The sequence below is a fragment of the Triplophysa dalaica genome, chromosome 20, assembly GCF_015846415.1.
Source record: "Triplophysa dalaica isolate WHDGS20190420 chromosome 20, ASM1584641v1, whole genome shotgun sequence".
NCBI lineage: Eukaryota > Metazoa > Chordata > Actinopteri > Cypriniformes > Nemacheilidae > Triplophysa > Triplophysa dalaica.
In genome coordinates, this window is record NC_079561.1 from 4,996,161 (window position 1) to 5,007,582 (window position 11,422).

At 37.7% G+C, this 11,422-nt stretch overlaps 2 protein-coding genes across 3 annotated transcripts; both read left to right on the forward strand.

Moving 5' to 3' along the window:
* Nucleotides 1-41: 41 nt before the first annotated feature.
* On the forward strand, nucleotides 42-4,828 carry LOC130409144 (protein lifeguard 2-like). Its single transcript, XM_056732844.1, has 11 exons — nucleotides 42-212; nucleotides 1,161-1,245; nucleotides 1,516-1,681; nucleotides 1,773-1,826; nucleotides 1,997-2,047; nucleotides 2,312-2,351; nucleotides 2,585-2,622; nucleotides 3,011-3,098; nucleotides 3,191-3,286; nucleotides 3,425-3,478; nucleotides 3,657-4,828. The coding sequence occupies exons 1-11, from the start codon at nucleotides 198-200 to the stop codon at nucleotides 3,807-3,809; spliced, it is 840 nt and encodes a 279-aa protein (XP_056588822.1). The 5' UTR covers nucleotides 42-197; the 3' UTR covers nucleotides 3,810-4,828.
* A 357-nt stretch (nucleotides 4,829-5,185) lies between these two features.
* senp1 (SUMO specific peptidase 1) lies at nucleotides 5,186-11,404 on the forward strand. 2 transcript variants are annotated; one of them, XM_056732814.1, is made up of 18 exons: nucleotides 5,186-5,784; nucleotides 6,071-6,132; nucleotides 6,206-6,405; nucleotides 6,646-6,730; nucleotides 6,814-6,997; nucleotides 7,126-7,273; nucleotides 7,382-7,500; nucleotides 7,711-7,997; nucleotides 8,102-8,165; nucleotides 8,241-8,279; nucleotides 8,409-8,493; nucleotides 8,579-8,722; nucleotides 8,953-9,084; nucleotides 9,257-9,460; nucleotides 9,571-9,650; nucleotides 9,790-9,874; nucleotides 9,971-10,066; nucleotides 10,157-11,404. In XM_056732814.1, the coding sequence occupies exons 1-18, from the start codon at nucleotides 5,648-5,650 to the stop codon at nucleotides 10,217-10,219; spliced, it is 2,214 nt and encodes a 737-aa protein (XP_056588792.1). In that variant the 5' UTR covers nucleotides 5,186-5,647; the 3' UTR covers nucleotides 10,220-11,404. The 2 variants fall into 2 exon arrangements, with proteins under 2 accessions (XP_056588792.1, XP_056588793.1); XM_056732815.1 differs by having other exon boundaries at nucleotides 6,224-6,405.
* Nucleotides 11,405-11,422: the final 18 nt, after the last annotated feature.

Here is an 11,422-nt window from a genome sequence, read left to right on the forward strand (position 1 = left end):
CTTCATAGACCTGCTACGCTGGAGGATTGGATCATTACAGTCGTGGAGGGGGTTTAATTCTTAAAAGAACTGCGCAGCATCACCATTATTATCTGCGTACAGCATCCCAGACAGGTGAAGAAAGTTAAGACTATAACATAAAGACACACCTTGCATAACTGAGAAGAATTAAACAGGCTAGGTTTAAAACTGTCACAATGACGCAGGGAAAGGTAAGAAGCATTTTATTCTTTACATATTTTTTGATATTTACATTGTTTTGAGATTTTACAGTTATTGGTGTATTAATATTTAATTGGGAACCTTTAACCAAAAACAATGTATTTCTTTTTTTGTAAATTGACAGAGATACAGAGGCAGTTTTTTTGCACTGTTCTAGTTTTATCCATCCCCATAAGGGACAGCTCTTGGTTACAAAATGAAAAAATCCAGTGGGACCATTTGTGCCTAATGCATTTAAGCTGATTTGCGTATCTTTGAGTCACTTTTATTGTGCAATATATATTTTCTGTGTTTGGTAGATTTTTAATGTGTTCATGAGTGAGCCGCAAAGGTTGACTCAAAAGAGGATTTACGTAGTGTGGTTAGTTTCTACAACATGTTTACTTCCATTTGTACAGAATACACCTCATTTTATAATTTTGTTAAATTAATGTGATTTCAATTATATATCAAGAAACAAGATCCTTTAATTGTTAACAAGATTTGTTCTCATCTGCTTAAGTTAAGTGGATCAGGATGTTAAGGAGGAAAGCCTCTTTTAAGGTGTCTTGTAGTATTTACCTTCAGTCGACTCTCCCCAATACAGTGACTCAGTCATCCATAAGTAATGAACAGATCAATTACTCCGACTTTCCATTGGGTGCAACTATGATTCAGCAACGGATGCCCAGTGCAGTCATTGTTGTACGTTATTGTATGACTCATAATAAATGTGTGAAATTTAGTCCTATTGTGGCCTTTCACCTATAAAGCAGGTTATACATGTTAATCGACTTTATCAGTTAAATGGGAAGGTTAAGAATGAATGTGATAGGCTCGTAGTGAATGCATGACAGAAATAATCAAACAGTTGATTGTGCGCATATAATACAATGCTAATGTTTATTTACTGTATCTTTAAATGTTTATACGATCAAATGATGTTTATTTGTGTACAGGTTTCAGTAACAAGTAAGTCAAACAATGACTCAGACAGTCATACCCAGGCCCCGGCTCCTCCATCGTATAATGAGGCTGTTGCTGGTAATTTTTTTTTAAATATTTGTACGTTTAATTTTTCTGTTTTTTTCATAAACATCCATGAATGCAAATGCAATTTGATCACAAGTCTACGCACTACAAGGACAATAATTTAGTGTAACTCCTCATCATATTCTGACATTAAACTTCAGCATTAAGTATGCAAATGTTTACAACCTGTGAGATGCACAGTACTACATTAAGAGTGTTTGTATTAATGACTGTTTTGTAATAGATGGCATGATTTGTAATACTTGTCTACTCTATTGGAAGGTGAAAGCCCTTGTTATAGTGGATCATATTCTGGTGATGGAGAGATGCTCACAGAATTCACCTGGGATGACCAAAATATCAGGAGGATATTTATCCGCAAGGTGTACACCATCCTGATGGTGCAGCTTTCTATCACAGTTGCTTTTGTGGCGCTTTTTGTTTTCTGGTGAGTGTTTATTGGCCTATATAGGAGATAAAAATATATATTTATTCAAAATATTTGATTGAATTACAGTCATGTCTTGTCTGTCTTGCAGTGAACCAGTGAAATTTTACATTCAGACCAACCCAGGCTGGTACTGGGCATCATAGTAAGTTTATTTCATTATTTTGGGTTCAATCTGAGAAATTTGCTTCGACTCTAAACAGTGTGGTATAATTATATGTATGCCAGCTTTAACTAAATTGTACTATTGAAAAGTGTCAGTGTATGGCATGTATTTTTCACTGTAAAAATGACTTTGTATTTTCTTATCAAAAGTGCAGTGTTTTTTGTCACATATCTCACCCTGTCCTGCTGCCGTGGCCCTCGGTGAGTCAATACCTTAATCTAAAATGTACAAAACCATTTTCATATAAATTCATTGTATATCAATAATCTGAAAAATATATATACCATTTATATATTTGTATCATTAATTTGATGAAACATAGGCTACTATACTTGTTCAAACAGTGACATTAAATCAAAATGTATTAAAACATAACCTTGACAGCACATTTACCTATATCATCAACAAAATTGAGAACAGGTTTTCATTTAAAACCATACTTTCTATCCTCATCAAACCTACAGGAGGCAGTTTCCATGGAACCTGATTCTGCTCATAATCTTTGTAAGTACTTAACTAATAAATATTTTGTTCACTTAGATTCATCTATTGAATATCAAGTAGGCATAGAGCCTATTATGCTGCTATAAAATACTGCTTTTTCTCATTGTATATGGGAAACAGAACAATTACATCCATTTTCATGATTATGTATCACGATTATTATGAAAACTATTTTTACATTAAAAACATTTTTTTCTTTTAATATCTGTTTCAATACATCTCTCCTCTTTCAGACTCTGTCACTTTCATACATGACAGGGATGTTGTCCAGGTAAAGTTTTGTCACACACAAGTGTATCACTGTTTGTCTGTTTCCCTTTTTTATGCAAACTTTACTTCTTATGCAACTATTTGTGTATACATACACTGTACAAAAAAGCTGGTATTTTAGTGTTTTGAAATACGGTAAAAAAATGACAAATTACAGAAAAAGACTACAAAGGAAAAAGATATAATTTTATGTGAAAAAACTTTTACTTTACATTAATTTACTGGTGCCCCTGCTGGCAGAAAAGTACAGTTTTTACAGTTTTTTTTACAGTGTAATTTTCTGTTTATTTACCTTCGCATATACAGTAACAAAACACAGTGAATGATACTATCAAATCTTTTGCTTTAATTTTTAATGTATAATCTCTTATATCTCTTGTATTTATTAGCTACTACAACACTAAATCTGTCATCATCTGCCTGGGTATTACAGCCTTGGTGTGTCTCATCATTACTATTTTTAGCTTCCAAACAAAGGTTCGTAATTATAAACACATTTTTCATAATTGCAAAAATTTCTTTTTTGATATGTATAATTTAGATGCTAAATCACACAAATGTTTTTACAGTTTGACATTACTTCCTACCAAGGCGTTCTGTTAGTTTTCTGTGCAACGTTGTGCATTTGTGGACTTGTCCTGGCCTGCGTATTGCCCTTTGGATATGTAAGTTTTGTAGTTGCCATGGATCTTTTACATTTATGCATTAATATACATTAATCCAAATGTTGATTTTCAAATGTATTAAAATGTATTATCTACTTTGATTTACTTAGTTTTTTTATGTACTTGTTTATCCAACAGGTTCCATGGTTGCAGGTTGTGTATGCTGCTTTGGGAGCTATACTGTTCTGCATGGTACAATATATCTCCTATGTTAATATAAATACATCTTGTAAAACTGTGTGTGCGCAGTGTCATCTTTGAATGTTTGTTAATGTCTGTATTGTGCAAGTGCTCTTTTAAAAATAAAATAAGATCAGACTAGATTAGATGAATCATTAATTGTCATCTCTCTTCATCTTTTGCTGTTTAGTTCCTGGCATTTGACACACAGATGTTGATGGGAAGCAAGCGGTATACCATAAGTCCAGAGGAGTACATCTTTGCCACCCTAAGCTTATACCTAGACATTGTTTACATCTTTTCCTTCTTTCTCCAGTTATTTGGAACTCCCGAACGAGCATAAAATTTATTAAAGTTCTTGGAGATTTCTTGATGTGCACAGGCCCATGAATTTCAATCGATTTTTTTTGTCTGAGCAATCCGGTCTTCTCCAGCCTGATATGGATTTACCGTTCCCCATTGTTGTGTTTCAAACTAACCCCAACTTCTCTCCGGCTACAATGTGGCACACTTTCGTCGTTAGAATTAGGGAGGTCTTCAATTGCATATACTGTGCAAACATATGTGCTCTCATTGGTTGAATTTTGACAACATCCATGTAGTTGTAAAAATCAGTGTTATTAGATGCACTGTCAACATCTCAGCGTAGGCTGTCACAAGCACTTCAGTACTGCTGAAGGATCTCATTTGCAATAAAAGTGTATTTAGCTTTTGCATGAAAGTGAATATTTTTGCTAGATAATGTGCACAAAAAGCATATGTTAAAGCTGCTTTAAAGAATGAGTTTATCCATAGAATATGTCAACTGTTTTCCTGTTTGTCCCTTCAAATGTTTATTTTAATTGATGTATCTGCATGAGGACATTGAAAGAAATCATGAAAAATGATGGAGATATTGTGCTTAATATTTCATATCACAGTCTTATTTAGTTTTTTATGATTGGCTGACATGCAAATTTGCATTTACATTATATACGTTTTCGTATATGACATTTTTTGAATTTCATTTAAAATGTTCACTGACATTTTAAAGTCACTGTTTATATTTGTTGTTATGTTTCTATCACATCCAAAACCTTTTTTTTCCATTCTAGAGAGTTCTTATGTACTATCATAGCTCACATTTATATTTTTGAAGAATATGGGGCTGTGAATAATTTAGGAAGTGAACGCAGTTTACTTCAAGAAATATGTTTGAAATGCAGTGCTAAATTTAAGATTTAAATATTGGTTACTGCAGTAAAAACTGTGTTGTCTATCCCGTTGTTTTGATTGTGAATATCAAGTAAAATAATGTGTTTGAAAAAAAAACGTGACGTATTTTCTCTTGAACAAAAATAAAGAATTCCATTTACTTTTTGAGTGGATTTGTTTTTGTTAGTTATTAGAGCTATAAATAATTAAATATTTTGTGTACGAGCACCCTATTTGTGTTAGGCTGTGTAGCAAGAATGCTTTCACATAACAAGAATGTAAGTATATACTTCGCTCGAACACAGATAAAACACGCCTATAACATGCTGAGAGATCACATAAACTGTATTGTTTTGTATAAATTTGCGTTCACCGCTAAACTGACATGTTGTGCGCATTAGAAAAGAGTCTAAAGCTGAAAAGATTCAGCGCACCGCTTGCATCATTCAACCATTCCGCTTTCGAAACACTGCGCACGTATGACGCGTTTCCGCTCCTCTCAACCAACCGGAGAGCCTGATTTTAGCATGTGCTCTTCAGCCATGTTCTCCTTTTAAATAAGGAAGAAGCGGGAGGCAATAATGCAACTTTGTGTACTCAATATCTCATTCACATTATCCTCACGACTTCCAAGAATTACTAGTCTGTTAAGAAAAAATAACCAGAAGAGATACTAACGCACGCGAGAAGCTCGACCCTTCTTAACCCCCAGATGTAAACATTGGCGGGCTAGTGTATCGAGCGTTAGCAGCAGCTTAACGTTAGCTGGTTAAGCTAAAGATCAGCATTGTGGACATACCTGGACTGGGCTGGTTTAACTTAGTCTCGTTTGAGTCTGTTAGGTGAACGATCCGGCTAAGTTACCTTTACTTAAAAAGCTGGTTAGCGGTGGCGCGCGAATGAAGGGCAGGGGGAGCGCGCGTTTGGGACTGCGCTGACAGCCCTGTGGACAAATCCAGATAGTGTCGAGGTTTCAAGTCGTTCATTATGTTTAATAAGTTCTACGAATGGATCGGAACCGGAATCGCGAGTCTGCGAAACGGAGGTCCGGCGGGTGACGGTCACTCCGGTACAGCGAGAGTGGATCAGGACGGGACATTACTGAGAAAAAGACCCTTTGAGTGGTAAGAAAATATATTAATGTATCATGGAGTGTTGTGTGTATTGTTTAGACTCAAAATAAAAGTTGTGGGCGTTTGTTGTCGGGTCATAAGCAGGAATGTTTTGGTTCGGTCAGCGCGAACTGTTCTGGTGACGTCAGAAAACCGTGCGCGTCTCTTAAGCACCTGAGGAACTCTTAACTTTATAACGTTGTTTTGAATGTGTTAAATTGTTCAGTCTTTGTGAAAACCAACGTGTATGATTCTTAGATTTGTTGACTCTAGATTGTTAAATATTGTTTCTAAATAGTTTAGATGATGGAGGTGCAGTTGATCAGGAGGAGGAGAGGGTGGTCAAGAAGTTCAAAATGGGTAAGTCACGCAAATACATAAGCCAGGCCGGCTTAAAAGTAACAGTAAACTCATAAACATAAATGTCTTGAAGAAATATTTATGACCACAGGGAAAAATGCAGCCGAAGGAGTAAAGACCCAAGGTTCGAGTGTTGCGGATTGGGTGCGAAACAACGTCAGTCCCTCCCTGACTAACATGCTTCCCTCTTCACCGGGTCCTCCTCCAATAGGAATCCCATCAGTACCATCAACCAGTGCTGCTGCATCAGCATCTTTGTGGGCGGAAAACAAGGTACATGTTTGATCATAAAGTTGTGGGTTCATGGGCTCATCATTTGGTGGTCGGCGGTACAAAAGTTCATGTATTCAATCTCAGGCAAATGCATACTGATAAAAGAGCATAAATGTAGTGTAAATGTAATTTCTGTAGGTTGGGAATGACATCACGGCTGTGAAAACACATTACAAGATGCCTTGCAATGCATTTTTATCTTTTATATAAGTGTACCTCAGTTTTGTCTTTGTTTTGCAGGTTGGAGAGAGGAAACACGATAGACTTGAGGACACATTTGTGGCTCCATCTAGTGCAGTCGAATGGAGGACCTTCACAAAATCTGGTAAGAATTAATACAAATTCACAATGTCAGCATTTTTGGCAAGTCTGCACACATCAATATTGTTGAGATTTTTTATTTTGCAGATTCTTTAAGAACTGAGGAGTCTGTGACCATATCAAAAGTTGGCAGAAGACATGTTTGTAAGGACCATCTACCCCACGAGACACACAAAGCCAATGGGCACTCTTTTAATTTACCATCTGTCCCCACCCCGAAACCATCTCTCTCTCCCCGTCTGGGCAGGTCCCTGTACCACCGGCCACACAGGTTTACAGAGTTTATGATCATTTAAATATTTCGCCTTTGCTGTCTTAAATCAATGAAAAACAATATTTTTCATACGTTACTGTCGAGATGAGATGCGAATTTGTGAAACATACTTTGTGTCGTCGTAGCTTACTGTCGTCCTCTGAAGCAAGTACAGGAAAGGCCAACTACACCAACTTGTTTGAGAAGACCTTTCCCATCCGAGTGGTCCAGAGTCCTTCACACGGCAGCTCGAATCGACTTTTCAGGGCGAGAACACGCTGTACGGCACAGGAGGTTAGGCACTCGCAGTACTCAGAGCTGCTTTGTAAATTAAATAAAACATACAAAGTGACATTTACAAACTTTTCCTTAACATACTTTTTAAATCTTTGATTTGTATAGTCTGTGCGTGCAGAAGAGAAGGAAGTTTACAGGCAGCTCCTAGCCATGGTGTCCGGTGGCCAGTCGTCCTTTCTTCGTGACGGAAGTTCTCACTCCAGCATTCGATCACAGCGAGATTTGTGAGTATCTGATTTAAAACATCGTATTTTAATGTATTATTTTCTAAATGTTTATTTTTTATTTTGGTATCATGAACAGTGCTATGTTTTGGTTGCAATTGGATATTACAAATATAAAGATGCAAAAGGAATACAGATTGTAAAACCCTTAAAGTACATGTTTTATGATGCGTCTCCGTGTTTATGATTGAACTTCCGGTTTTGTTTCAGCTCAAGCTTCCTGACATCCAGTCATCGTCTTCTTCAGTGTTCCTCTCCAGAAGGCTCGGGGGCTGGTACGTCCTCATACGGGTTATCCAGTCTACCCCCTAGCCCCCAGCCAGAGTCTAGCCGGGGTTCCAGTGCACTCCCTAGTCCTGGTGCCAGCGCTAGCATTCCAGAGTACCATCTTTGGGCCTGTGACCCCGAGCCCACCATCAAAGGTCAAATGACCCTTTTCTCAGCTCCATCACCAGCTGCACTTCAGGATACTTCTTCTCAGGACACACAGTCGTCGGGTGAGTATTCAGGTCCTTTTATATTGACATTTTTATCTGTGTATGTAGGATTTTTCTGAATCTGAGGTTGTGTTTGAGTGTTTGGTTATTTGTACTTGCTTTAGCTCATGATGGAGATTCAGTCATTTTTGTCAAGGAGCAGCAAGGAAAGAAGTCAGAGACCTCAAGGTAAGAGGAAAGATTCGAATTTGGCTTATATCGCTTATCTTTTCTTCGGGTTAAGCTTGTTTTATCTGTTTTTAGTGTGCCATGTTTCCAGGCTGAACTTTGGATCAAGGAACTGTGAGTAACTTTAATTTTTTGACTTTGTCCCAAAATCTACAATAAAACTACAAAAAAAAAAACTTTTGTGTTTTCGGCCTCTCTCGATTATGAGAGATACTCTTAAAAATAGTTTTCTTGTGTATGCAGGACTAGCCTTTATGACTCGCGTGCACGGGAGCGACGGAGGTTAATTGGAGAACAGGAAGCTCTGGCCTCTAAGCTCCAGCGTCAGGTTAGTCAACTACTCCTTGTTCTTCTCCTTACACCTGTGGTTGCTATGACCATCCCACTTAAACTCTTGCCATGTGTTTTGTTAGCGCATCTGTGGAGAGGGTCGAGTAGCCCCAGCGAGCGTGGAGCTGAAGGTTCGAGTCCCTCTGGAGAAAGAGGTTCCTGTTGCTACTGTTATCGAAGTTTCTAAGCCTATTAAGGAAGAGCAAGAATTCCCAGAGCTAACTGAGGTAAGGGCTTATAAACCGTTAACATCGAAATAACCTTTTTTAAACTTAAAAGCATCAGATGTTGTAATGACGATGGTTGAATATAGAGTTTACATATTGCACGGCTCTCTGGAATGCTGATCATATAATGATCTTATTTAAGACTATGAATGAATTGACTGTTATGTCACCGTTTATAAAGTCACATTAGATGGTTGAGGGTTGTGTTTGACACCTTGTCATTTTCACAGGATATGGAGAGGGAGGTGAGCATAGTTTGGAGAGGCAGCAGTCAAGATGAGGTGCTCAGCGAGGGGTTTCGCCAAACCATCACCAGAAAGGACCTCCTGACGCTCAGCAGCCTCAACTGGCTCAATGATGAGGTCAGAACTTCACTATATTAGTTAGGATGATATACAGCAGGGTGATGCATGTAAATGTTTATGTCAGTCTGAATTAGGCACTTTAAAACAGTCCCATTGAAATGTTAATCGCATTGATTTTTTTGGCGTTGAATAGGTCAGACCGACTCTGAACACATTTTTTCTATTTCAGGTTATTAATTTCTACATGAACCTGCTGGTGGAACGCAGTAAGCAACCTAACTTACCCTCTGCTTACACCTTCAACACTTTCTTCTTTCCCAAACTGCGGAGCTCTGGTTACTCTGCTGTCCGCCGCTGGACCAAGAAAGTGGACATCTTTTCTGTCGACATCATTCTGGTGCCTATTCACCTGGGGGTACACTGGTGCTTATCCGTAAGTAACCATTTGTAAAGTGGATCACCTCTTTTTGGAAATCAGGATTGTTTGTTTGAAACGATTCTTCTTGGTTTAGTTGAGACTTTTGTTTTGTTGTGTTTTGATAGGTGATCGATTTCCGCAAGAAGACTATTACTTACTTTGATTCCATGGGAGGAAACAACGACGAGGCCTGCAGTATTTTAGCGTGAGTAATGCCTGAGGATTAAAGGATTGAACTATTCTGCAAAAATTGTCTTTTACAAATAACTCCCTTAATAAACCCTTGAGAAATACACGTAGTGCATTATGCATGTCAAGACTTGTTACTTTGTGTTTTTGTGCAGCAAATATCTAAAACAAGAAAGTGTAGACAAGAGAGGAAAGGACTTGGATACTTCAGAATGGACTTTAAGGAGTAAAAGACGCAACGTGAGTTTCCTGCTTTTATTATACCAGCATTATTTAGAGCTTCTTGTTTTAAATTAGACAAAAAGCTCCGTCAACATCTTCATTGGTAATCCTCAGGAGATTCCTCACCAAATGAATGGAAGTGACTGCGGCATGTTCACATGCAAGTATGCCGAGTACATCACCAAAGACAGGCCAATCACATTTACACAGGTGAGCAGGGGAACCGCCCCTTTCCCCAGAGCCGTCAATTAATGTTGGTTATAGTTGTGTATACAAGAACCAATCATTTTCTTTTTTCAGAAACACATGCCCTATTTCAGAAGACGAATGGTTTGGGAGATCCTCAACCGGAAACTCTTGTGATTGGACACAGCTTTTGTACAGGACATCATTCTGTGTCTTTGTATTGACACCCCTGTGCTCTTCAGGAATCAGATTCCCTCAGCTTTAGCTGCTGGATCAGTCTTTGCATATGTTCAGCACACCAGTCGATTATATTGCTGTCCAATTGAAACGTGGGAGATCGTCATGCACCTGTAGGACACTGATGTGTCAGGCTGTAAAGTTCAGGGCAGTGGTTTCATGCCCCTTTATTGAGCCATATAACGTGACATATTGTTGCTTAGCAAGCAAACAAGATTTGACCGTGGAAGGATGTCGTTTTTTTATTTTTCGTCTTTCATCTGTGGTAGCTTTCATTTATAAGGCCTGTCTTGAGATGACTTCAAAAGATTTAGCTTTGCATCAGACTTTTTGACAGGTCTCTCAAATCATCTGAAGTCATAAAAGTTACAGTGATAAAAAGATGGATTTTGAGTTTCATGTTTCTCTACGTTCTAATAGAGGAGCGTTGGTGTCATATTTACACTCTAGTCCACGTAAAATAACCAAAACTGACAATCAAAGACAAGCTCAGTGTGTTTGGTTGTTATGTTTGTCCATTTTATTGGCTGTATGTTGCATACAGTTGAACCAGTTGGTAGTCCTCAAAATGTCTGTTTTGTTCCGTTACTGTTGAACTGCAGTGCTTTTGACTTCAGTATGGTTTGGGATAGCTTTCTTTCTGCAGAGCCGGTGGTTTATTATTATCAGTATTTAATGAATCCACCTAAAGAGTCTTATGGCATTTTGGTCATTTCAGAGACAGGCCGCACTTACATTCTTTTGCAAAATTCTAACAAGCCCAACTGCGTCATCTTGTTTTTTCTGGTCTTTCTTGATGTTACTCTGTTCTTCATTTATGTAAGGGAAACTATTTTTGGCAATTTGCAGTTGTTTCTAGATTTTTGGCCAGGGTATTGACGGTTGTTGTACAGTATATACAGTGACTATACGGTAAATCTGAAGACATATTTAATACTGCTTTTGTACCTTTTATTATCTGGTTTTGTATGTTGAGCAGATCTTTCCGGGAATAAATTCCTAAGGTTATGTGTGTATGAAATGAGAAATGAAATAATTTCAAAGTTTGTTTTGTAAATCTTTTTGAAAGCTTGACATCTTTTGATAAAAACAAGCACAAATATAAGGATGAAATGAACTATCAAACCTTGTTTTCTTTTCAAG